This window comes from Hyla sarda, chromosome 3 (genome assembly GCF_029499605.1).
Source record: "Hyla sarda isolate aHylSar1 chromosome 3, aHylSar1.hap1, whole genome shotgun sequence".
In the NCBI taxonomy this organism is placed as follows: domain Eukaryota; kingdom Metazoa; phylum Chordata; class Amphibia; order Anura; family Hylidae; genus Hyla; species Hyla sarda.
Genome location: NC_079191.1, coordinates 308,459,484 through 308,487,151, shown reverse-complemented (window position 1 = coordinate 308,487,151; position 27,668 = coordinate 308,459,484). Strand labels below are relative to the sequence as shown.

Here is a 27,668-nt window from a genome sequence, read left to right as displayed (position 1 = left end):
TCACTGCCACCGCTCCCCCCGCACCGTGCCTAGGGGTGCCTCCAGCTGTTGCAAAACTACTACTCCCAGCATGCCCGGACAGCTGGAGGGCCTACTGTAGGTATAGTATATTATACAGACCCCTGTCCATCCCATTACCCTGACTCACCTTCCCAGTTGCTGCAGGGACCGTCCGGGGAGGGGGGTCCGGGCCATCCATCCTTCCTGTAGTGTCCGGCGGCATTCCGGGTGGAGGGTGAACTGGTCCGCGCTGTCCTTCTTCTCTGGGGGTCCTCTTTTCCACTCCGGGCAGGCTCCGGCCTAGTAACGCTGCATAGATGCCGCAGCGCAGCGACGCACCTGACGTCACAGCGTAGCGGCGTCTATGCAGCGTACTAAGCCGGAGCCTGCCCGGAGTGGAGAAGAGGACCACCGGAGAAGAAGGACAGCCCGGACCGGTTCACCCTCCACCCGGAATGCCACCGGACACTACAGGAAGGATGGATGGCCCGGACCACCCCCATTACGGGTAAGTTAAATTTTTTTTATTGACTCGGAGGGTGGGGGAGGGGCCCGACCGGTATAGCGGTATGGGCAAAAATCCATACCGTGGGAGAAAAAAAAACTGGTATCCAGTTCATACCGGTATACCGCCCAGCACTACGGTGGGGGATGCGACGCGGTGCGGTGGGTTGGGGGGGCGGTTGGCGGACGCGGTGCGGTGGGGGCGGTGCGGGGGGCGGGGCATTATTGGCTTATCGGCAAGGTAATTGCCGATACCGATAATGCCCAAAATCGTGATTATCGGCCGATAATATCGGCCATACCGATAATCGGCCGATCCCTAGTAAAAACATGAACAAAGACATCGGGAGCGATACCTGCGGCAACAGCCTTTCCTGTGTCACTACGCACTTCTTCAGGCATTTGATACTTTTTTTGCGTTTACACTTTTGACCATGGAGGATCAGAAATGTAATAATTTAATAGTGCAGACAATTACCGTACATACACTTCAATACCAAATACATTTATTCATTAATTTTATTTTTTTTTACAGTGTTTTATTTGCAAAACGGGAAAATGGGTCTGCTTAAAATTTTTTGTGGGGTGGGGGTTAAAAATGTTTTTTTTTTAAATTTTTAGCCCTCCTAGGGGCCTATCATAAGCCATCAGTATTGCATTACATTGATCCATATAATCTGCGCTCGATTGCTAAGGGCTGCCTCAGGGTATGTTCACACATAGTAATTACCATGTGGAATTCCACAAAAGAATTTTAGAAAAATGTACTGCCCATTGATTTCAATGGGATTCCGCAGTCCCATTCAGACAGCAGAATTTTAGCTTTCTTCTTTCCACAGTCTTTTATATTTTGTAGAATTCCGCTACAGAATTCCAAAGAAGTCAATGGGGCTTTAATTTATGTGGAATTCTGTGTTCTCAGTATAATGGTCTTGAGACTTTACAAATATACACACTAGCTTATTATATTCAAGGTATTAACCCCTAGAGGGTACAAGGCATTTAGGGTTACTCGAAGGACTTACATAAATAATGTTTTGTTTTTTAAATATAAACGCCTCTCCCTTTAAGTGTGGAATTTTAAATCACCCCCATTTTACAGGTTGACTCCGCCCCCCCTGTAATGTTTTGATCACACATGGGTAAGCAGCTTAAAGGAAAACTATCACATGTTCACTCCCGCACTAACCACAGGTACTGATAGATAGCGTGGGGGACGCTGATTCATATGATCCCTACCTCGCTTGGAATCCGTCTAGCCGTTCACCCGCAATCTTAGTTTTTCTATATATGCAAATGTGGCTGTAACTGGCACAGGTGGGATTTTCAGGAGCCTAGTGGCAGTGTGATGTCAGCGCCACCAGTCCGCAGCGCCGCCCGCTTTGGAATATTCATCCCCCCCCCCCCCTCCCTCCGGCTCTCCCTCTTCCCGCCGATCCTAACTGGTCTTCACTGCGCATATCAGGAAGCGGCACATGCAGACAGAAGATTCCAAAAGCCAGAATAGATTTTTGGTCACATCATATATCAGCAAAAAATTTATAAAATGTGATCAAAAAGTACCATCATAACAAAAATAGTATATATAAAAACCACAGGTTATGGTGCAAAAAATATGCCCTGAATACGGTAAAAATAACAACATTATTTGGGTCAGAATCAGGCAATTTTAGCACCTTGAGATGACAGAGTACAAGTACACCCTGGTCGCGGTTTGGTTGTATAAAGCACTCTCACAACCTGAGCATGCTTTACACCTGGTGAGTATAGGCTGCTGTTAGCAGCTAGATCATGCCACTAATGCTGGACATATCGGTGTGATCTACTGCTTTGTCTTACTATTGACTGATCAATTCAAAGTACAGACAGTCAACCAAATAGCAAAAAAAAAAAAAAAAAAATTAATGAATTTTATTTTAATTTTTTTATGCAGATTTGAAATATGTCTTAAGATAAAGAAGGTCTGACACAGAGGCCCTGATGTACTAATACTTGTAATGGTATTTCTGTGTGTATGTTTCTGAAGCTTTATTTATTTTATTTTTTTTTGTGCCTTGCAACAGAAAAAGACGACTAAGCACATTTCCTGTCACTTGTCATGTGGAGAGGTGGGGCATTAGAGTTCCTAAAATATATTTCACAGCAAATCTAGTAAAAAATGCTACTATATATTATTAGAGTATGGTTTATTTCTTTATATTTAATTAATTAATATTTCTTCCATTAGGACTAGAAATATTAACTCCGTAACAACATCAGATGTACATATGTTGTGTGCCTTCTAAGGGACCTTGGGAGAGTTGTTTTTGTATTTTTCAAGTCACTTTTGTTGTGTGTTTTTTGTGATCATAATTTATCATACTGTTTTACAATGTTTGATAAATAATGCGCAGGTCCACCAAAACTGACTTTATAACACAATTTTTTCACTTTGTAAAGAAGGTTTCTTGAGCAGGAATGAGGGTTGTCTATGTTTGCATTTTTTTTCAACCATTGTAATTTTGCATCTTTTTTAAAAAGTCACACATTTTAATGATCACTGCATGTGAAGTGGCCTACCAAAACAAGCCTTCAGAAATCTCTTCTATTGAAAATAAAATAATATGCAAAAAAATATACACACATCCAACATTGCACAAAGTTTTATTTAAAAAAATAAAAGGGATACAGGAAAGGAAAAAAAAATAATGGGGAAAGAGAGAGACAAACAAATGAAATAAAAATACAGTACAAAAGCACATGCTAGCATATTAGAATAGTAGTGCATTTTCTCCCCATAGGAGGCAAATAAAATCCCAACATATAAATGTAATAGACGGCCTCACTACGGGGGTGGGGGGAGGGTTAGGTGACAAAAACACCTAACAAAACTAACCTTAATCTAAAAGGCATCAGTAATATCTACCGTATATACTCGAGTATAAGCCGAGTTTTTCAGCACGATTTTTCGTGCTGAAAACACCCCCCTCGGCTTATACTCGAGTGAACTCTCCACCCGCAGTGGTCTTCAACCTGCGGACCTCCAGAGGTTTCAAAACTACAACTCCCAGCAAGCCCGGGCAGCCATCGGCTGTCCGGGCTTGCTGGGAGTTGTAGTTTTGAAACCTCCGGAGGTCCGCAGGTTGAAGACCACTGCGGCCTTCGACATCATCCAGCCCCCTCTCACCCCCCTTTAGTTCTGTACAGTACTCGCCTCCGCTCGGCGCTGGTCCGGTCCTGCAGGGCTGTCCAGTGAGGAGGTGGTCCGGTGGGATAGTGGTTCCGGGCTGCTATCTTCACCGGGGAGGCCTCTTCTAAGCGCTTCGGGCCCGGCCTCAGAATAGTCACGTTGCCGTTGCCTTGACAACGACGCAGAGGTGCGTTCATTGCCAACGTACTTCTGCGTCGTTGTCAAGGCAACGCCTCTATTCCGGGCCGGAAGCGCGGAGAAGAGGCGCCCCCGGTGAAGATAGCAGCCCGGAACCACTATCCCACCGGACCACCTCCTCACCGGACAGCCCTGCAGGACCGGACCAGCGCCGAGCGGAGGTGAGTACTCAGAACTAAAGGGGGTGAGAGGGGGCTGGATGATGTTGAAGGCCGCAGTGGTCTTCAACCTGCGGACCTCCGGAGGTTTCAAAACTACAACTCCCAGCAAGCCCGGACAGCCGATGGCTGCCCGGGCTTGCTGGGAGTTGTAGTTTTGAAACCTCTGGAGGTCCACAGATTGAAGACCACTGAGGGCGGATGATGAGAAGAGGATGATGAAGGGGGGGTGTGGGATGATGACAAGGGGATGATGAAGGGGGGGTGGGGGGGTGGGATGATGAAGTGGGGTGTGTGGGATGATGACAAGAGGATGATGAAGGGGGGGGTGGGATGATGAAGGGGGGTGTGTGGGATGATGACAAGGGGATGATGAAGGGGGGTGGGGATGATGACAAGGGGATGATGAAGGGGGGATGTGTGGGATGATGACAAGGGGATGATGAAGGGGGAATGTGTGGGATGATGACAAGGGGATGATGACAGGTGATGATGATGAGGGTCTGGATGATGACAGGCGGTGATGATGATGAAGATGTTAATGACGGGTCTGGATGATGACAGGGGGGGATGTTGTATTTCCCACCCTAGGCTTATACTCGAGTCAATAACTTTTCCTGGGATTTTGGGTTGAAATTAGGGGTCTCGGCTTATACTCGGGTCGGCTTATACTCGAGTATATACGGTATATAAATCAGTAGTACAAGACACAGTAAGCAAAATAAATAGATAATGTCTGTGTAATGGGTCACGGCAGGTGGTGGATCCTCTGGGCCTGTGTGGATGATGACGTGAGCCGTGCCAGGGAGCGGAGTCTAAGGTGCCGCTTGTTTTCACCAGAGCCCGCCGCAAAGTGGGATGGTCTTGCTGTGGCAGGCGGCACCCAGGTCGCTACCCAAGGCACGACTCGTCCACACAGGTAGCTGGGATGTGGCGTGGCACAAAAGGAAACTGGCAAGACGTGGTCAAGGTAGCAGTAGGTCAGGGCAAAGGTGCAGGGTCAGGTAACATAACTAGGATCAGAAACACAGTAGCTTTCCCTAGGGCACAAAGGCAACAAAGATCCGTCAGGGAACAAATGGAAGAGCTGATAATTAAGGACAGGGTACAGGTGTCTGTATAGAAAGAGAAAGGCCCGGGGAGGCACCTAGTGCATTATCCTAGGGAACATGTAATACCCCACATAAAGTGGGGACGGGTGGGGGGTCTGATAGGTGGCCGTAATGAATACGCATGTAACCTCGATGTGAGGTGATGATGAAGGAGTCCTGTGCAAGCCCGCAGGTCTCGGGATAAATCCAAAGGAGAATCCTGTAGGAATACTGGATAGCAGGAAAAAATTACCTTTAACCAGGCGCTCCGGAGTCCAAAGAGATCTCACAGCCAAATCATGGAGGTGAATATAGGTTCGAGCTTTATTGGTTCAACAAACAACGCGCTTCAGGGTTAACATACCCCTTCTTCAGGTTACAGATTAGTACAGTATAGTAGAACAGAGGGCTTTTTATACACACAGTAATGAAACACAAAATGGTGGCAGGGTCACAAGGTCAGAGTGGTAAATGCAGCGATATCAATATGGAGTACAAAAAATAGAAATTGGGTACTTTAATTCCCTATTGTAGTTATTACTTGTGCATGGAGATAGAAGTAATGCATATTACTGGAGAAAGAACAAACTTTAATTAATGTGTTAGAGACAAGTTTTGCTTCTTAATCCGGTTCACAAACCGAAAGGAGGCTTGATGCGCACTCTGCATCAACATTGCAGTGCGCTCCACGGCATGTAAACCGAGAGCGGAGCGGAAACAGAGCGGAGATGCGGCGTGCAGGTTTCCACGGACGCGTCGCTAAGATGTTATATTACAGGGCAAGTGCACGGCTTAGCACTACGGTTTGTCCTAACAGGGAACAATTAGTAGATAGTTAAATGGAGGTACAGAATTAGTCTAAAAAGTGTATAAATACATGAGGATAAAATTAATTAATCGGAAACACATAATACTGGCGATAGTGATAATTATATGGGCATGGTAAAATAAACATTTCTTATAAATGAAAAAAAAAAAACATATACAACTTAAATAATGTAATGTAAATATAATCATATTGTTATAAAAATGAATAAAAGGAGCGTAGTCCACATACATTTGGATGTATGAATAAAAATGGAAGTGTTGATAAAAAATGAATATGGCTGCGAAATAGATATAGAATAAGTATATCAAACATATGAAATATATGTATTATGAATATATATAATTACATATGAAAGAGAATAAAAATATAAATATTATAAAAATAATGAAAAACGAGTTGGTCCAGCCATTTTCATAAGTTACTCTCAATAAATCCATTTAGACCTAGGGGTTGCAATGTGCGTAATTTAAAAATCCAGAAATGTTCACGTTGTCTAAGCGTATTGAATCGCTGAGTGACATCTTTATTAATCTGTTCAATAGCTACTACTTTGAACTCCGAAAAATTGCCTTTATGGTGTGTAGAAGCATGACGTGACACACTATGGAGTTGGTATTTGAGTGTCACATTGCTGCGGTGTTTATTGATCCAGTTTCTTAAACATTGTGTTGTGCAGCCTACGTATTGTAGACCACATGTACATTGTAAGAGGTATATAACATACTGAGATTCACAGGATATGTGTGATTTAATATAAAAAGTCTCTTTAGTGACCTCAGAATGAAATTTATCTGTCATGTTTATTAGATTCAGACAGCATTTACAGCGCATGTGGTTACATTTGAAGCAACCATTTTTTTGTAAAAAATTTGAAGAGGGTTTATTATGCATAATTTTTAAATTACTTGGGGCAAGTATATTTTTTAAAGAGCGTGCTCGCCGAAATGTTACTTGTGGCTTTGAAGGAAGAATTTTTTGTAAAAAGGGGTCGTTCAAGAGGATGTTCCAATGTTTAGCCAGTATGGATTTAATGTCTATGTTATTATTAGAGAAAGTGGTGATAAAGTTACAGCATCGTTTATCTTGTAGCATATCAACGATCAGAGTTTTTTTTGTGAGGCAGTCAGATTGTGTAAGTTTATTTGCTCTGGCTATAGCGGAAGTTATGATTTTTTACGAATATTTTTTCGCTTTAAATCTACTGGCAAGTAGTTTGGTCTGTTGGACAAAATCTGTTTTTAAAGTGCAATTACGGCGAAGACGTTTGAATTGGCCGAATGGTACATTTTTGAGCCATTTCTTATAGTGACAACTTCTAAAATCTAAATAGCTATTGCTGTCCACTTTTTAAAAAAAAAGTTTGGGTGTTGAGAACATTGTTATCAGAATGAAAAACACAGATGTCACGATGCCGGCTGGCAGGTAGTGGATCCTCTGTGCCAGAGAGGGATTGGCGTGGACCGTGCTAGAGGATCGGTTCTAAGTCACTACTGGTTTTCACCAGAGCCCGCCGCAAAGCGGGATGGTCTTGCTGCGGCGGTAGTGACCAGGTCGTATCCCCTAGCAACGGCTCAACCTCTCTGGCTGCTGAAGATAGGCGCGGTACAAGGGAGTAGACAGAAGCAAGGTCGGACGTAGCAGAAGGTCGGGGCAGGCAGCAAGGATCGTAGTCAGGGGCAACGGCAGAAGGTCTGGAATCACAGGCAAGGAACACACAAGGAACGCTTTCACTGGCACTAGGGCAACAAGATCCGGCGAGGGAGTGAAGGGGAAGTGAGGTGATATAGGGAAGTGCACAGGTGTAAACACTAATTGGAACCACTGCACCAATCAGCGGTGCAGTGGCCCTTTAAATCGCAAAGACCCGGCGCGCGCGCGCCCTAGGGAGCGGGGCCGCGCGCGCCGGGACAGAACTGACGGGGAGCGAGTAAGGTACGGGAGCCGGGGTGCGCATCGCGAGCGGGCGCTACCCGCATCGCGAATCGCATCCCGGCCGGAGGTGGTAACGCAGCGCCCCGGGTCCGTGGAACCGACCGGGGCGCTGCAGTGAGGGAAGTGTAGCGAGCGCTCCGGGGAGGAGCGGGGACCCGGAGCGCTCGGCGTAACAGTACCCCCCCCCTTGGGTCTCCCCCTCTTCTTGGGGCCTGAGAACCTGAGGATCAGACTTTTGTCCAGGATATTGTCCTCAGGTTCCCAGGACCTCTCTTCTGGACCACAACCCTCCCAATCCACTAAAAAAAAAAATTCTTCCCCTGACCTTTTTAGAGGCCAAAATCTCTTTGACAGAGAAGATGTCCGAGGAGCCGGAAACAGGAGTGGGAGGAACAGATTTAGGAGAAAAACGGTTGAGGATGAGAGGTTTAAGAAGAGAGACGTGAAAGGCATTAGGGATACGAAGAGAAGGAGGAAGAAGAAGTTTGTAAGAGACAGGATTAATTTGACACAAAACTTTAAAAGGACCAAGATAGCGTGGTCCCAACTTATAGCTCGGGACACGGAAACGGACATATTTAGCGGAGAGCCATACCTTGTCTCCAGGGGAAAAAATGGGAGGAGCTCTTCTTTTCTTATCTGCGAATCTCTTCATGCGAGAAGAAGCCTGTAAGAGAGAATTTTGGGTCTCTTTCCATATGGTGGAAAGATCACGAGAAATTTCATCCACAGCGGGCAGACCAGAGGGCAAGGGGGTAGGGAGGGGGGGAAGAGGGTGACGGCCGTACACCACGAAAAACGGAGATTTGGAGGAAGATTCAGAGATTCTGAAATTATACGAGAATTCGGCCCAAGGTAGAAGATCTGCCCAGTCATCCTGGCGGGAGGAAACAAAATGTCGTAAATAGTCACCCAAGATCTGGTTAATTCTCTCTACTTGTCCATTGGATTGAGGATGGTATGCAGAAGAAAAATTTAATTTAATCTTGAGTTGTTTACAGAGAGCCCTCCAGAATTTAGACACAAATTGGACGCCTCTATCCGAGACGATCTGTGTAGGCAACCCGTGAAGACGAAAAATGTGTACAAAAAATTGTTTAGCCAACTGAGGCGCTGAAGGAAGACCAGGAAGAGGGATGAAATGTGCCATTTTGGAGAATCGATCAACGACCACCCAAATAACAGTGTTGCCATGGGATGGGGGTAAGTCAGTAATAAAATCCATACCAATCAGAGACCAAGGTTGTTCGGGGACAGGTAGAGGATGAAGAAAACCAGCGGGCTTCTGGCGAGGAGTCTTATCCCGGGCACAGATAGTGCAGGCTCGCACAAAGTCCACCACATCAGTCTCTAGAGTCGGCCACCAATAGAAGCGAGAGATGAGTTGCACAGATTTCTTGATGCCCGCATGACCTGCGAGATGGGAGGAGTGACCCCATTTGAGGATCCCAAGGCGTTGGCGTGGAGAAACAAAGGTCTTTCCTGGAGGAGTTTGCCTGATGGAGGCTGGAGAAGTGGAAATCAGGCAGTCAGGAGGAATGATGTGTTGAGGAGAGAGTTCAATTTCAGAGGCATCTGAGGAACGAGAGAGAGCATCGGCCCTAATGTTTTTATCAGCAGGCCGAAAGTGAATTTCAAAATTAAATCGGGCAAAGAACAGAGACCACCTGGCCTGACGAGGGTTCAGCCGTTGGGCAGACTGGAGGTAGGAGAGGTTCTTGTGATCGGTGTAAATAATAACTGGAAATCTTGATCCCTCCAGCAGATGCCTCCATTCCTCAAGTGCTAATTTAATGGCTAGAAGCTCTCGATCCCCGATGGAGTAGTTCCTCTCCGCCGGAGAGAAGGTCCTGGAAAAAAAACCACAAGTAACAGCATGCCCGGAAGAGTTTTTTTGTAGAAGGACAGCTCCAGCTCCCACTGAGGAGGCATCAACCTCCAATAGGAAGGGTTTAGATGGGTCAGGTCTGGAGAGCACGGGAGCCGAAGAAAAGGCAGACTTGAGTCGTTTAAAGGCGTCTTCCGCTTGAGGAGGCCAAGACTTGGGATCGGCATTTTTTTTTGTTAAAGCCACAATAGGAGCCACAATGGTAGAAAAATGTGGAATAAATTGCCTGTAATAATTGGCGAACCCCAAAAAACGTTGGATGGCACGGAGTCCGGAGGGGCGTGGCCAATCTAAGACGGCAGAGAGTTTATCTGGGTCCATTTGTAGTCCCTGGCCAGAGACCAAGTATCCTAGAAAAGGAAGAGATTGGCATTCAAACAGACATTTCTCTATTTTGGCATAGAGTTGATTATCACGAAGTCTCTGAAGAACCATACGGACATGCTGGCGGTGTTCTTCAAGATTGGCAGAAAAAATCAGGATATCGTCCAGATATACAACAACACAGGAGTATAGTAGATCACGAAAAATTTCATTAACAAAGTCTTGGAAGACGGCAGGGGCGTTGCATAGACCAAAGGGCATGACCAGATACTCAAAGTGTCCATCTCTGGTGTTAAATGCCGTTTTCCATTCATCCCCCTCTCTGATGCGGATGAGATTATAAGCACCTCTTAAGTCCAGTTTGGTAAAAATAAGGGCACCTTGGAGACGATCAAAGAGTTCAGAGATGAGGGGTAGGGGGTAGCGGTTCTTAACCGTGATTTTATTAAGACCGCGGTAGTCAATGCAAGGACGTAGAGAGCCATCTTTTTTGGACACAAAGAAAAATCCGGCTCCGGCAGGAGAGGAGGATTTACGGATAAAGCCCTTTTTTAAATTTTCTTGGACGTATTCAGACATGGCAAGAGTCTCTGGGACGGACAGAGGATAGATTCTGCCCCGGGGTGGAGTAGTGCCCGGGAGGAGGTCAATGGGACAATCATAAGGCCTGTGAGGAGGTAGAGTCTCAGCTTGTTTTTTGCAAAAAACGTCCGCAAAGTCCATATAGGCCTTAGGGAGACCGGTTACATGAGGAAGCACAGGGACACGGCAAGGTTTACTGGGAACCGGTTTTAAGCAGTCCTTGGAACAAGAGGGCCCCCAACTCTTGATCTCCCCAGTGGACCAATCCAGGATTGGGGAATGGAGTTGAAGCCAGGGAAGTCCAAGAAGGATTTCAGAAGTGCAATTGGGGAGGACCAACAGTTCAATCCTCTCGTGATGAGATCCGATGCACATTAGAAGGGGCTCCGTGCGGAAACGTATAGTACAGTCCAATCTTTCATTGTTTACACAATTGATGTAGAGGGGTCTGGCGAGACTGGTCACCGGGATGTTGAACCTGTTGACGAGAGAGGCTAAGATGAAATTTCCTGCAGATCCAGAGTCCAAGAAGGCCACAGCAGAGAAGGAGAAGGCAGAGGCAGACATCCGCACAGGCACAGTAAGACGTGGAGAAGCAGAGTAGACATCAAGGACTGTCTCACCTTTGTGCGGAGTCAGCGGACGTCTTTCCAGGCGGGGAGGACGGATAGGACAATCCTTCAGGAAGTGTTCGGTACTAGCACAGTACAGGCAGAGATTCTCCATGCGGCGTCGTGTCCTCTCTTGGGGTGTCAGGCGAGACCGGTCGACCTGCATAGCCTCCACGGCGGGAGGCACAGGAACAGATTGCAGGGGACCAGAGGAGAGAGGAGCCGGGGAGAAGAAACGCCTCGTGCGAACAGAGTCCATATCCTGGCGGAGCTCCTGACGCCGTTCGGAAAAACGCATGTCAATGCGAGTGGCAAGATGGATGAGTTCATGTAGGTTAGCAGGGATTTCTCGTGCGGCCAGAACATCTTTAATGTTGCTGGATAGGCCTTTTTTAAAGGTCGCGCAGAGTGCCTCATTATTCCAGGATAATTCTGAAGCAAGGGTACGGAACTGTACGGCATACTCGCCAACGGAAGAATTACCCTGGACCAGGTTCAACAGGGCAGTCTCAGCAGAAGAGGCTCGGGCAGGTTCCTCAAAGACACTTCGAATTTCCGAGAAGAAGGAGTGTACAGAGGCAGTGACGGGGTCATTGCGGTCCCAGAGCGGTGTGGCCCAAGCCAGGGCTTTTCCAGACAGCAGGCTGACTACGAAAGCCACCTTAGACCTTTCAGTGGGGAACTGGTCCGACATCATCTCCAAGTGTAATGAACATTGGGAAAGAAAGCCACGGCAAAACTTAGAGTCCCCATCAAATTTATCCGGCAAGGATAGTCGTATTCCAGAAGCGGCCACTCGCTGCGGAGGAGGTACAGGAGCTGGCGGAGGAGATGATTGCTGGAGCTGTGGTAGTAACTGTTGTAGCATAACAGTCAGTTGAGACAGCTGTTGGCCTTGTTGCGCAATCTGTTGTGACTGCTGGGCGACCACCGTGGTGAGGTCAGCGACAACTGGCAGAGGAACTTCAGCGGGATCCATGGCCGGATCTACTGTCACGATGCCGGCTGGCAGGTAGTGGATCCTCTGTGCCAGAGAGGGATTGGCGTGGACCGTGCTAGAGGATCGGTTCTAAGTCACTACTGGTTTTCACCAGAGCCCGCCGCAAAGCGGGATGGTCTTGCTGCGGCGGTAGTGACCAGGTCGTATCCCCTAGCAACGGCTCAACCTCTCTGGCTGCTGAAGATAGGCGCGGTACAAGGGAGTAGACAGAAGCAAGGTCGGACGTAGCAGAAGGTCGGGGCAGGCAGCAAGGATCGTAGTCAGGGGCAACGGCAGAAGGTCTGGAATCACAGGCAAGGAACACACAAGGAACGCTTTCACTGGCACTAGGGCAACAAGATCCGGCGAGGGAGTGAAGGGGAAGTGAGGTGATATAGGGAAGTGCACAGGTGTAAACACTAATTGGAACCACTGCACCAATCAGCGGTGCAGTGGCCCTTTAAATCGCAAAGACCCGGCGCGCGCGCGCCCTAGGGAGCGGGGCCGCGCGCGCCGGGACAGAACTGACGGGGAGCGAGTAAGGTACGGGAGCCGGGGTGCGCATCGCGAGCGGGCGCTACCCGCATCGCGAATCGCATCCCGGCCGGAGGTGGTAACGCAGCGCCCCGGGTCCGTGGAACCGACCGGGGCGCTGCAGTGAGGGAAGTGTAGCGAGCGCTCCGGGGAGGAGCGGGGACCCGGAGCGCTCGGCGTAACAACAGACATCTAAAAATTCTGCGTTATTGGAGTAAAATTCATGTGTAAAAGATAATCCCCATTCATTGTTATTAAGGAAATGTAAAAATTCTAAAAGATCAGAGGGTGAGCCATCCCATACAATAAAAATATTGTCAATGTATTGTTTATAATATATACAGTGACTATAAAGTGCGTGTTTATACATTACAATTTCTTCAAAACGATAAGACCATACCCATTGAACAAAAAGCTTTTGTACTGAAAGGAATTGAGTTCATTTTAACCCACAATTATTTTACTTTTTTAAATCATATTTATTTACAACAGAGAGGCATCGCAATGGGTACGCGTTTTGCGCCCAGTTTCACAAATTTGTAGGACGATTTGAATAAACTGTAATGTATACACACGCACTTTATAGTCACTGTATATATTATAAATGATACATTGATGATATTTTTATTGTATGGGATGGCTCACCCTCTGATCTTTTAGAATTTTTACATTTCCTACTTAACAATGAATGGGGATTATCTTTTACACATGAATTTTACTCCAATAACGCAGAATTTTTAGATGTCTGTGTTTTTCATTCTGATAACAATGTTCTCAACACCAAAACTTTAAAAAAAATAAAGTGGACAGCAATAGCTATTTAGATTTTAGATGTTGTCACTATAAGAAATGGCTCCAAAATGTACCATTCGGCCAATTCAAACGTATTCGCCGTAATTGCACTTTAAAAACGGATTTTGTCCAACAGACCAAACTACTTGCCAGTAGATTTAAAGCGAAAAAATATCCCAAAAAAATCATAACTTCCTCTATAGCCAGAGCAAATAAACTTACACAATCTGGCTGCCTCACTAAAAAAACTCTGATCGTTGATATGCTACAAGATAAAAAATGCTGTAACTTTATCACCCCTTTCTCTAATAATAACAAAGACATTAAATCCATACTGGCTAAACATTGGAACATCCTCTTGAACGACCCCTTTTTACAAAAAATTCTTCCTGCAAAGCCACAAGTAACATTTCGGCGAGCACGCTCTTTAAAAAATATACTCGCCCCAAGTAATCTAAAAATTATGCATAATAAACCCTCTTCAAATTTTTTACAAAAAAATGGTTGCTTCAAATGTAACCACATGCGCTGTAAATGCTGTCTGAATCTAATAAACATGACAGATAAATTTCATTCTGAGGTCACTAAAGAGACTTTTTATATTAAATCACACATATCCTGTGAATCTCAGTATGTTATATACCTCTTACAATGTACATGTGGTCTACAATACGTAGGCTGCACAACACAATGTTTAAGAAACCGGATCAATAAACACTGCAGCAATGTGACTCAAATACCAACTTCATAGTGTGTCACGTCATGCTTCTACACACCATAAAGGCAATTTTTCGGAGTTCAAAGTAGTAGCTATATAACAGATTAATAAAGATGTCACTCAGCGATTCAATACGCTTAGACAACGTGAACATTTCTGGATTTTTAAATTACGCACATTGCAACCCCTAGGTCTAAATGAATTTATTGAGAGTAACCTATGAAAATGGCTGGACCAACTCGTTTTTCATTATTTTTATAATATTTATATTTTTATTCTTTCATATGTATATATTAATTATATATATTATAATACATTATATTTCATATGTTTGATATACTTATTCTATATCTATTTCGCAGCCATATTCATTTTTTATCAACACTTCAATTTTTATTCATACATCCAAATTTATGTGGATTACGCTCCTTACATTCATTTTTATAACAATATGATCATATTTACATGCATCCTTTATTTAAGTTGTATATGTTATTTTTATTTTTTTATTTTCATTTATTAGATTCCCCATATTTTACCATGCCCATATAATTATCACTATTGCCAGTATTATGTGTTTCTGATTCATTAATTTTATCCTCATGTATTTATACACTTTTTAGACTAATTCTGTACCTCCATTTAACTACCGGTATCTACTAATTGTTCCCTGTTAGGATAAACCGTTATGCTGCTTCTCTATACATACGCACAGAGCAGTGCTAAGCCGTGCACTTGCCCTGTAATATAACATCTCCAGCGACCCGCTCCTTAGCGACGCGTCCCTGGCAATCTACACGCCGCGTCTCCGCTCTGTTGGTAAACAGAGCGGAGACACGCGGCTCCACTCTGTTTATAAACGGAGCGGACACATGCGGCTCTTGTTTACATGCCGTGGAGCGCACTGCAATGTTGATGCAGAGTGCGCATCAAGCCTACTTTCGTTTTGTGAACCGGATTAAGAAGCAAAACTTGTCTCTAACACATTAATTAAAGTTTCTTCTTTCTCCAGTAATATGCATTACTTCTATCTCCATGCACAAGTAATAACTACAATAGGGAATTAAAGTACCCAATTTCAATTTTTTGTACTCCATATTGATATCGCTGCATTTACCACTCTGACCTTGTGACCCTGCCACCATTTTGTTTTTCATTACTGTGTGTATAAAAAGCCCTCTGTTCAACTACACTGTACTAATCTGTCAACCTGAAGAAGGGGTATGTTAACCCCGAAACGCGTTGTTTTTTGTTGAACCAATAAAGCTCGAACCTATATTCACATCCATGACTTGGCTGTGAGATCACTTTGGACTCCGGAGCGCCTGGTTAAAGGTAATTTTTTCCTTCTATCCAGGGTACAGATGTAACCACTTTGCTTCCCGCGATGCGAATCCCAGCCCCGCCGGCAGTGGGGACATGACGAGAGCGCTCATGGCCAGCGTGTCTGGCCGGAGCGCAGATGTTAGTCTGACAGTAGAATAAAATACAACAGGACTGGACCTGGGACAGCAGCAATCTAAGGTGGAACAGAACAAATTGAACCCCCTAAGACCAACCACACCCCCATCAGCTGATTATTAGAATGTAACGAAGAATTAGAAGATTGTCCGGCTGCAGAAGATAGGTATATAGAGGAATATTGAGCGGAATTAGCGAATTCCTCCGAAGGGAGCCAAAGCGCATTGTGTTTTTCAGCACGGGGTGTATTAAGCACTAATATTTCTTTCATCCTGTGTATCCTATGGATCTCAGCAAACCACTCAGTGACTGTCGGGGGTCTACAGGCTTTCCATAGCCAATGACAGTTCTAGCGGCCAATAATAAAAAGCAAAATAATGATTTAGTTAAGCGAGAGACATCACCTGGAATCATAGATAAAAGCAGGGGGTGGGATCATTTATCATTTACTGGGTTTTCCCAGTAATGGTGCAAATTAAATCCAAAACCTGCATCCAAAATGGCTGAACGGGCATGGCCACCATATGTGAACCATAGTACCAATGTCCCCATTACAATGCCAACACTGTGCAGAGGTATATTGGTATATCTTATGAAGCAGATAAGGTATTCTTTACGATTTCGATGAGATCTTATAGTGTGTTTCCTGAATACTTCCAGAGAGCGACATTTTATGACTTAAAAAAAGACTCCAATCCTCAGAGGAAAACACACAATCCAATTATTTTTCCCATCCTGATATGAACGTCAGGGGATGCTCAATAGGGAAGTCAATTAGAAAAATATTTATCACCGAGATAGGCTTGCCGGGAGGACTGTCAGCAGCACATAGCGCCTCAAAGTCAGTCAACTCCCTAGACAGAGAGAGAGTAGGCCCCTTAGAAGCTATAAAATGTCACAGTTGAGCTTATTCAAGAATGTGCCTAAGTGCATGTGAGCTAGAGGATTGTAAGTCCGAGAGTGGTTTAAGAGAGTCTCTCGACATTACCATATGTGCAACTAAGGGATTTATAGCAGAATACCCTAAGAATGAAGTAACCCCCATCCCTGTTGGGAACAATTTATTAGCAAATAACGGTGATAAAGGACCATTCTTGGGGATGAGCAGAAATTTAGCTTAGTATGTGCAGCAGACTGAACGCAAGGAATAAGAAACCGGGGGCAATCTGAAGCCAAGGTTGGGAGAGCCGCTAATGGTAACCAGGGTAAGGCCGTAAAAGGTCATAAATTCTAGAGAAACCCAAAGTTTAGCAGCGGTTGCATGAAAACCTTCCAATAGTCTCGCAAGTATGGAAGACAGATAATAAGAGAGACAGAGTTAAGAGAAGTGAAAAAATTGTGAGGCAGGAAAGCAGGTATAGAAGTCTACGAAGTATGTTCATCTTAAGAATATTAATGCGATTTTCTATCCCAGAAAAGTCCTTTTTCTCCCACTTAAGGAGATCCATACGGATAGCTCGCAGTAGGGGAGGGTAGTTTAACATGTAAATGTCATCAAGATTGGAAGGAACTCTGACACCCAAATACTTGATAGACTTCAGGTCCCATGAAAAAGAGGTATATTAGTGACAAGACACAGAAACCGGCACTGCTATGGTCACGGAACTTGAGTAAACACAGGTGTGGAAAGTGAAGCAAACTGACTGTACAGGTGCTCTGTCTGAAGAACGGTAGATAGTTCCAAATATCGAATGGCAAGAAATGTAGATGGCACTCACCAAGGTCGTTGCTTCAACCCTTTTATTTTCTTAAATGTTCATGGACGTTGCAAAGAGGAGTGCGGTGTCAGGCAGATATGGCGGAGATGCCGTGGACCTCAGTTTGGAGGTAACAGCTGTGTTGTACTTCAGTACTTCTACAGACCTGTAGAAGAACAGAACTATGACACAGCTGTTACCTCCACTTTGAGGTCCTTGACACCGCACTCCTGTTTGCAACGTCCATGAACATTTAAGAAAATAAAAAATTTGAAGCAACGACCTTGGCGAGTGCCGTCTACATTTTTTGCCATTTGATACCATGAAAAAGAGAATTTGGCATGTAAGCAATCTATTACCAATTGGGGCAATTCCATATTAAGGGCGACACGCTTAGATACATTAATTTTATAATTACTAAGCTCTCATACTCCTTAATTCTAGAGAATAAGGCAGGAAGACTGTGTTCTAGCACCACAAGGGAGCATCATTAATGTCCAGATTGTTCCTTATTGCATTCATCAAGTGTTCCATACACAAAATATATACCGTGTTTCTCTGAAAATAAGACCGGGTCTTATATTAATTTTAGTCACAAAAAATACACTAGAGCTTATTTTCAGGGTAGACAGGGCTGCACTCCACATCGGGGGACTAATCGTATGTCACCCGCGAGCGCTGCTTCTCTCCCCCCCCCCCTGCCAAATAATTATCAGCTGCTACGCTGTTCTCCTGTGCCCGGGTTTATCAGCCCAGCGCTGCACCCCGCATCGGGGGGTCCCTCCCCCCCCCCCCCTGCCAAATAATTATTAGCCGCTGCGCTGTACTCCTGTGCCCGGGCTGCAAATATTGAAAAGCAAACTTTAACTTACCTTCGTCCTCCATTCCCCCGTTGCTAAGGAACCGGCCTCACTGTTCTCCGCTGCTCTTGCTGCTTCCTGGGGATGTGAACGCCACGGAGCCTTCAGCCTATCAACGGCCGCAGCGATGTCCTGCCTCGGCCGATGACGCTCGGCCGGTGATAGGCTGAAGGCTCTGAGACGTCCCAACACCAGGAAGCAGCAAGAGCAGCGGAGAACAGTGAGGCCGGTTCCTTAGAAACGGGGGAACGGAGGACAGAGGTAAGTTAAAGTTTGCTTTTTAATATTTGCAGCCCGGGCATTGCCTAGGTCAGTTGTCTTCAACCTGTGGACCTCCAGATGTTGCAAAACTACAGTTGCAAATGTACTACGTAGAAACGGAAGCCCCCAAAATTTACAAAATGGTGTTTTTTCTTCCATTTTGTCGCACAATGATTTTTTTTTCTGTTTTGCTGTAGATTTTTAGGTAAAATGACCAATCTCATTACAAAGTAGAATTGGTGGCGCAAAAAATAAGCCATCATATGGATTTTTAGGTGCAAAATTGAAAGTGTTATTATTTTTAGAAGGTGATGAGGAAAAACCGAAAATGCAAAAACTGAAAAACCCTCCGTCCTTAAGCGGTTCTCCCTTGTTTATACTGTTTTTTGTTATTATGTTTGTGTGTTATTTGTGTATAAGTATGTGTTTTTTTATGTGTGTTGTGATTATGTTTATATGTATTTTCTTACCTTTTGTGAAGATCCGGAAGCTGGCCCCTTTTTCTTCCAGCGCCTTGCTGTGTAACCTCGGCCTCCGCCATGTTGTGTTCGGTAAGTGGGATGTCGGTTGGTGTGTTCTTGCTTCTGCCCTTCCTATCTTCTGACGTCCGAGGCGAATCTTTTCTTCCTGTTTCTTCCGTGGCTCGACGAATCTGCGGCCTCTTCCGGCGCATGCGCAGGTAGTTTTTTTTTTTTTTTTTACCAATAAAGTTTTTTCTGTCTAATTGACAAACTGTCTGCGCTTGCGTGAAGCTACGCTATTAGACCTAACGTACGCTACGCTGTTAGCGTAGCACTGGCGTACTCGCGCATGCGCAGACAGTTTGTCAATTAGACAAAAAAAACTATTGGTAAAAAAAAAATGCGCATGCGCCGGAAGAGGCCGCAGATTCGTCGCTGAGCCACGGAAGAAACAGGAAGAAAAGATTTGCCTCGGACTTCAGAAGATAGGAAGGACAGAAGCAAGAACACACCCCCCGACATTCCACTTACCGAACACAACATGGCGGAGGCCGAGGTACACAGCAAGCCACTGGAAGAAAAAGGGGCCAGCTTCTGGATCTTCACAAAAGGTAAGAAAATACATATATACATAATCACAACACACATAAAAAAACACATACTTATACACACATAACACACAAACATAATAACAAAAAACAGTATAAAGAAGGGAGAACCCCTTTAACTAGAGCCACCTTTATCAGTGAACATGTTTTATTCTTTGTTGTCCTTTTACATTGCAGTGGCCAATAGATGGGTTATGGAGGTAGAGATTATCTGAGGAGATACTCAAGAGTTAGAGTGATCTGCCTTTGACTTCCATTGCTGTGTCCACAACCATTACATGCCCAGAATAGGGGATAATGGCCAAGTCTTTGTTTACATTTAGATTATTATATTGTTTTGTTTTTAACTAATGGTCATCATCTGTATTGTTTTCAGCAGAAGGAAATAAAAGGCAACACAAGAGAGGTATTTGAAGATTTACTGGAAGAGCGGCGCATGTCAAGTGATGTCCGATCTGCCCTAAAGAGTTTTACACCAGTTATTTATAAGAATCTTACTCCATGCACACCAAGTGCCCTTAAAGCCGCTGTTCTGAATTCTGACAACCTGCAGCACGTCATAAGACAGGTGGGCAGCTTAAATCTGATTTTCTAGAACTTGTTGGTTTTTAAGGTTCATAAAAGTCATCTAAGGCTATGTTCACATGATGAAATTTCTGTGCGGAATTCTGTAGAGGAATTCCTCACGGACAGCAATGGGATTCTGCTGCACTGTGCACACTGGCGGAAATCCCGGTTCCAGAGTTTGCAGAAAGAATGGACATGTCATTTATTTCTTCCAAGTCTGCATGGAAATGCATTGCCATCTATGAGACCTGAAAAAGGCTGAAATCTGTAGTTCCTTCAGTGCATTTGCTTTGTACGTCATGTGTTATGAGAAAGTCAGACATAGTTGTAAGTTAAAACAATACACGTTCAGTTTACTGTAGTTCAGCAATAAACATCCAAGATGGAGGCACAGTTCTTATACATCAAAAGGATCAAGCTTAGCTGTGGCTAGAGCAGGGTTAGCTAAGGTATATATTTCTTTAAAGGCTCCCAGAAGCTTGTTGTCCTTTACTCCAGCTCTTGACACTTGTCCTATAGGCTGTAGTAGCTGGGTAGCTTTATCACCCACCTAGCAAGATCCTGCAGTATCGCTGCTCCCAGTCTCTGCCGCACTCCACTTACTAGTCCTTGGGGGGTCAGTTTGTCACAATGCTGCTCAGCTAATTACTCGCTGAAGTAGGATTTATTGACCCCCAGCACTAGTAGGTGGAGCGTTTCAGAGACTGGGACCAGTGATAACTGAGGCTACAAGGGACCAAGGGAGTTAAGTACAGGCTTTTTTGTGTGTGTTTAGGCATTTAAAAAAAAAAAATAAGGTTTCCGCTGGCATACTCCTTTAGGCCATGTTCACAGAATGTACAGAATGACTGTTGGGAAACTTTCTGCAGACAGCTGTCACTGACAGAATATGCCAATGCTAGGACCGCTCGGAAATGCGCCAGCATGAGAATACGCAGTGTATTTTCTGCTGCTGCAGATGATTTTGCGCAGTGTGAAATGCGTTGTGTAAGCGGTACATGGGACCGTACCCTTACATGCCATTTTCATGGCCCGGTCTTTATCAGTGAAGTCATTAGTGGAAGAAAGTGCAGCCTGACCACATTTGTGAAACGTCATACTAGTTGAGATAGGTAATAAATGTTTTAGGCTGGGGTACCCCTTTATTTAGTAAGGTTCATACTGCTCTGCAGATTACACAATCATTATCATTCACATATTTTCTCTTTTCATGTCCCGGATGCTGTGGTCTATAGATAAGTGTGGAGTCTGGTGAACCATTTGATGTCCTTCAAAAACAAGCTGCTCAGATACTTGATGAAATGGGTCATAACTTAAAGCTGGGAGCCATTAGGCTATTTGCCCTCAGCTTGAGTAAAATCTTCAAAAATCTTTACCAGAAAGTGTTTGTCAACCCAGAAGGCATACAGCAAGTAAGTGATTCACAGATTAACATTCAGAAGTAAAATTTGTGATGCTATGTTGCAGTTGAGCTGGATTTTTATGTATGTGGGCTTGTTCTGAGACCGAAGAGGGGTTTCCCTCGAAATGCGTCATCTATTTTTTTTCATTAAATGGTCCTTTCATGGACTTATAAATGAATTCCTGGTTATTCTCCATTTGATGTCAGAGAGTCGGCAATTCCTGAAACTAGAGGTCCTGTTTCTTGTTTCCTGTACACTCAATCTATATATATAAAAAGAGAGAGCCTGACTCACTGCCTCATCAACGCCCAGCCTAAACCCTTGGACTTAGAAAGCTGCATTTTTTCACAGGAGTTGTTTTTAAGACATAGAAGACCAATAAGAAAGGATTTTTCGATATTCAACACTTAAGGGGGTGAAAAAGGCGTTGAAAGTTTGTATGGAATTTTTGAAGCTAGAAGCTGTATGTGTGTGTGTATGTTCCAGCATCACATCCAAACGGCTAAAGATATTAATATGAAGCTTGGCACACGTTACTTATGTCAACAACAAAAATAGGATAGGTAATTTAGCCCTTACTCACCCCCATTTGCCAGGGTCGGGGTTTTTGTTTAAAGTCCCATACAAGTCAATGGGAAATATATGTTACTGCATAACTTTAAAACGGCTGGAGATATTTTAATACCTGGTACACATATTACGGGTCTGGATAGGAGGTCGGGATATGAGGTCGGGATATGGGGTTGGGATATGACAACAATATATGAGGACGGGATATGAAGTCAAAAGCTTCCTCCTTTGTTGATTTTCCTCCCCAACAAGGTTTAGGAAGGAAAAACCGGGCAACGCCGGGTACTCAGCTAGTAACCTATAACAATACAATGTAATGTTGGAAATATCCCATACAGAAAGGGGTTTCCATTTAATGTCCTCTGCATTCAAATAAACAGTTGCCCAGGTAATGCGTGGACAGATCTAGTCCTCCAGGACAGGAGCTGCTGTTATAGAGAGAGCCTCTATATGATGCCCATATTCCCTAGTAAGGCATATGTGCATGCTTTAAAGCGTAACTCCAAAGTTTTTTCGTTGGCATTATACCTGTTTACATCTCCTGGCAACTTTGTAGCCTAATACTTGCCTGCTGCTAAAGAAATCAGGATATTGATTAGTTAAAATTCCCATTCAAGTCTGTGGGACTTCTGGCAAATATGTATGGAGATCGCTTTAGTCTCGGGTTAGGAAGTTGCAGGGACTTTTAGAAAGGTATCATGCTGCCGGATCAACATCGGAGTTACGCTTTAAGGGCCTTCTTTCTTAAAGGGGTTATCCACCATAAGGTGATTTTAGTACGTACCTGCCAGACTGTAATGGACATGATTAGGAAAAATCTGCACTTGTCTTGGGGCTAAATGGCTATGTTGTGAGATTACCATAATGCTGTGGCTATCTTTTTGTGAACTGGTATTTCCTGTTTCAGTTTTCTTTTTTTGACTACAAATCCCATAATTCCATTTTCCTCCCTCCCACATATCAGCCACCCCACCCATTGAAACATAAATGAGCTGCATCCATTCAAAAGACCTGTGGTTTTCAATCAGGGTGCCTACAGCTGTTCCATTAGTTGCAGATTGATCTCTGTCACACCAAGCGATCCCTCCACCCATTTAAGCAGACAGGCTCCCTGTCATCAGCTGACTAGTGAGTCAGGTCTCGGATGCATTGCAACCTGGGAAAAATCTGAGACATCAGTCATTTTGTATGTGGTTAAAAATAAATATTGGGGTGAAAATCACAGAAGAATTCTGAGAAAACCATCACACACAGGTACAGACACTATATTATCAAGAACACTAACTTTACAGCCCCTGTAGCATAGTCAAATAAAAAAATCCTGGAATACCCCTTTAAAGCCTTGATGGATGTCATTTATTAATCTATTAATTTATTTATATTTTGTGTTTTGCAGTTGGCAAAAGCTATTCAAGAGCATCCAGTTGTGTTGCTACCAAGTCATCGGAGCTATATTGATTTCTTGTTAATATCATACATTATGTTTACTTATGACTTGGCCATTCCAGTGATTGCTGCGGGTGAAGGTACAGTAACTGATATCTGAATATTTTTTGTCAGCAACGTGATGTATTTAAACATTCAAAAGGGGAATTTATCATGGTATGTGTGCCAGAAGTTGAAAATCTTGTTTGTTCCTACCCCTCCTATGCAAAATAATGTTGTGACTTTTTAACCTCTCACAGCCCAACAGATTTACTATTATTTACACAGTAAATTAATGTAAATTGTAGATGAAATTATATCTGGCATGGATTTCAATTTGTGGCCCACAGGTTCATAGTTTATAGTTCATAAGGTTAAAAAAAGACCAGAGTCCATCAAGTTCAACCTATATCCCTATTGAGTCCCTGCTGAGGTGATCCAGAGGAAGGCAAAAAACACTTATTCTAGGGGTAGAAATTCCTTCCAGGCTCCAAATAGGGCATCAGAATAAATCCCTGGATCACCTATACATTTTTTCAAATTCTCTGTTAACTAAGACTCCTAAGTCCTTTTCCATGTCAGTTGTTCCCAGTGTTTTCCCATTTAATACATAATCCCAGCCATGATTTTTCCTCCCCATGTACATAACCTTACATTTATCAATGTTGAACCTTATTTGCGACCTCTCAGCCCAAATCTCCAGCCTATCCAGATCCATCTGTGACAGTGCACTGCCCTCTATTGTGTTAACCACTTTACCGAGCTTAGTATCATCTGGAAAGATTGCTACTTTACTATACAATCCCTCTACAAGGTCATTAATAAATATATTAAAAAGAATAGGACCCAAAACTGACCCCTGTGGTACACGACTAGTAACAGTCACCCACTCAGAGTAAGAACCATTAACCCCCTAAGGACCAAGCCAAAGGATAGGGGATAAGATGTTAGATTGCTGGGGTCCTGCCACTGGGGACCCCTGTGATCTCCGGACCGGCAGGTGCGGTATCCGAAACAGAGAAACTTGCAGCTTCTTAGTTCGTCACCTCACACCATGCCCTCTCCATTCATGTCTAGTACAGAGACGTCACGCCTTCTCTCATAGAATTGAATGGAGGGGGCGTGGCGGCCTGCATCGCCAGTCATCGGGCACGGAGCAGAGTTTGCTTCTTGCCCGAATGACAGTGGTGCCAGCCCAGAGATCGTGGGGGTCCCCAGCGGCGGGACCCTCGCGATCTAACATCTTATCCCCTATCCTTTTGATGTGTGCAGCATAGTACCCCTTTAAGGACCAGGCCAATTTTCGTTTTTGCACTTTAGTTTTTTTCTCCTCCCCTTCTAAAAATCATAACGCTTTTAATTTTGCACCTACAGACCCATATAAGGGCTTGTTTTTTCCATCACTAATTTTACTTTGTAATGACATCACTTATTTTATAACATAATCTGCGGCGAAACAAACAAAAACGTATTTTTGGGGTGAAATAAAAAAAACACGCCATTTGGTAACATTTGGGGACTTCCGTTTCTACGCAGTCCACTTTTCGGTAAAACCTTATCTTTATTCTGTAGGTTCATATGGTTACAAAGACACCCAATTTATGTAGGTTTTATTTTACTACTTTAAAAAAAAATATAGCTACATGGACCAAAATTAGTATGTTTAAAATTGTCATCTTCTGACCCCTATAACTTTTTTTTTCCACATACGGGACTATATCAGGGCTGATTTTTTGCGCCATGGCCTGGTTATTATCGGTACTTTTTTTTTTTTTTGATGGGACTTTTTGATCGCATCTTTTTATTTTATGGTCTATGGCTATGAAGTGACCAAAAATGCACAATTTTGGACTTTGGCATTTTTTTACGTGTACGTCATCGACCGTGCTGTTCAGCTACCCTTATATTTTTATAGTTTGGACATTTACGCACACAGTTGTACCACATATGATTATTTTTATTTTTTATTTCATTTTATTAAAAAATAGCAAAAGGGAGGGATTCAGACTTTTATTAGGAAAAGGTTAATTCACTTTTATTAACTTTTTTTTAAACACTTTATTATTATTTTTTAGCCCCTGCAAAATACCATGCAATCTTTTTATTGCATATACTGATCAATGCTATGCTATAGCATGTCCCCTTTGCATGTCCCCTTTGCCTAAAGATTCTCAGATTTTCTCAGATATTTTATCTGCTCTTATTTATGGTGTAGACCTTGGTCGTATGAAATTTGTTGGACCATTTCTCCGCATGTCTGGAGCCTTCTTCATAAAACGCACATTCCATGGGGAGAAACTTTACTGGGCCGTATTTTCAGAGTATGTGAAGACAATGCTTCGGGTTAGTGTTTATCACGGTGCTTTACATTTAACATCTGTTCATTAATCTTTTGCCTAGTTATGCTCTAAAATCTATCATTGCTATTTTGTAAATTCACTAATGTGGGTAAGTGTTCAAAACATTGGTGTGCAAAACTCTATAAATTGTATTGGAGACAATAACAACAGCTATATCAGATCCACAATGGCATTTTTGATATGCTACAGCCTACTTGTCTGAGCTACTGTGCTGCTCTGCATACATTATTTGATAGATTTGCTACAAATTTTATGGACATTAGAAAACTGTAGTCTAGAGATGACTCACTGACCTCTATAAGAAAGATAGGCTGGGTTCAAACTACAGAATTTCACTTTGAATTCCCACTGTCAATGGGATTCTTCTGCACAATGCACATTGCTGAATTTTTAGTAGCAGAGTTTTCCACCTCAGAAATTCCTCCACCAAACCAAGAAAATGTCCTGCGGAATACATTACAGTCAGTGGGGAGCGGTAATGTCCTTGCGATCTTAGCACCGGCCACCCTTTGAGTCTCAGCCTGGAATACTTCTAGGTGGAGATTAGATAGTGTGAACACAGCCTTATGTCTTTATACAGCTGGGGTTAAGTGTCCCCAAACTGTGAAGTCTGTTCATTCCGCTAACATTTATTTTACTGGAGTGGACTCTCTGACGTATATTCTGCAGCTATATACATATTGTGCTGATAAAGTTGTGGACAGTGTATGTGTAGTTAAGAGAGGTGTATTTTCCTCTGCTTAATCTGTGCAATGTGCATATCCCTCAATGCCATTGGGTAGTCCTAAAGTGATCTCCCATAAAATTAATCTAAAATTGTATGAATTAATGGAATTCATATAGGTAGTTTTTGGATACTAAATTCCAACTGCAATAAAACATGCTGGTGGTTTATTGTCCTAAACACACCTAGTGACATGTTCCCTTTAAAGTAGGTCTAGAGCTTGTGGTGAATAATAAGCAACACATTTCTATGAGAGTGTCAGTTTATCAGTATAAGACAATAATAGAACTGTATATAATAATAACCCTATCTAAAAGGCTTAATTTGTGCTAAAACAGCTGTTTAAAATAAGCCACACCCACACTTTGATTTTGCTGCTGCACGCCATATTCCTGGATGCTCAATTAGTCTCTTCTCTGTCACCCACATTTTCGCTCTCAAACAGTGTCAGCCCTCTCTTCATATTTTTCTACTAATTCCTCTCCTACAACTAATATAGGGTGTGTCACAAGGCTTTTATAAGGGGCAAGCTTATTGCTCTAGCTTCGGGTTGAAAAAGGAAAAGGACCAGGGCCCAAACGACATTAGAACACAAACTGGCTAGGTTGTTTACAGCTCACTAGCAGAACCCACAACCATATTTTTATCATGCTATTAGACGTACTAGACTACAATTAGATGCCATCTTGACGGACAATACGGAGAAGGCTTTAAGGTGGAGCAGGCAACATATTCTAAATGGGCAAATAAACCTGACAGACTACTTGCCTCTATGTTACGTCAGCGACAGAGACTCAATAGGGTTCATAGTATATAGATTAAACCTGGGGTGCCCACCTCCAATATGGCCCGTATATATGATGTTTTTCATTCTTTTTACTCTTCTCTCTATAAGGAACGTTCTTACCCTACTTCTCCTTCTACTATTGATGCTTTCCTCGCTTCTGTTTCCCTCCCTACTC

General features: G+C 43.6%; 1 protein-coding gene across 7 annotated transcripts in view; it reads left to right on the top strand.

Annotated features, from left to right (window-relative positions):
• LOC130362473 (dihydroxyacetone phosphate acyltransferase-like) overlaps positions 1-27,668 on the top strand; it is a 210,237-nt gene that overhangs the window by 25,108 nt on the left and 157,461 nt on the right. For 5 of the 7 annotated variants that reach the window (XR_008891438.1, XM_056567016.1, XM_056567012.1 and 2 more), the window contains exons 2-5: positions 20,034-20,225; positions 21,460-21,636; positions 23,594-23,723; positions 25,838-25,965. Coding sequence is in view for 6 of the 7 variants with exons in the window: in XM_056567012.1 (XP_056422987.1) it covers positions 20,034-20,225; positions 21,460-21,636; positions 23,594-23,723; positions 25,838-25,965 (627 nt within the window). In the remaining variant the exon portion in view is untranslated. The remainder of the gene's footprint in view (positions 1-20,033; positions 20,226-21,459; positions 21,637-23,593; positions 23,724-25,837; positions 25,966-27,668) is intronic. The other 2 variants (XM_056567017.1, XM_056567013.1) reach the window with 1 other exon arrangement.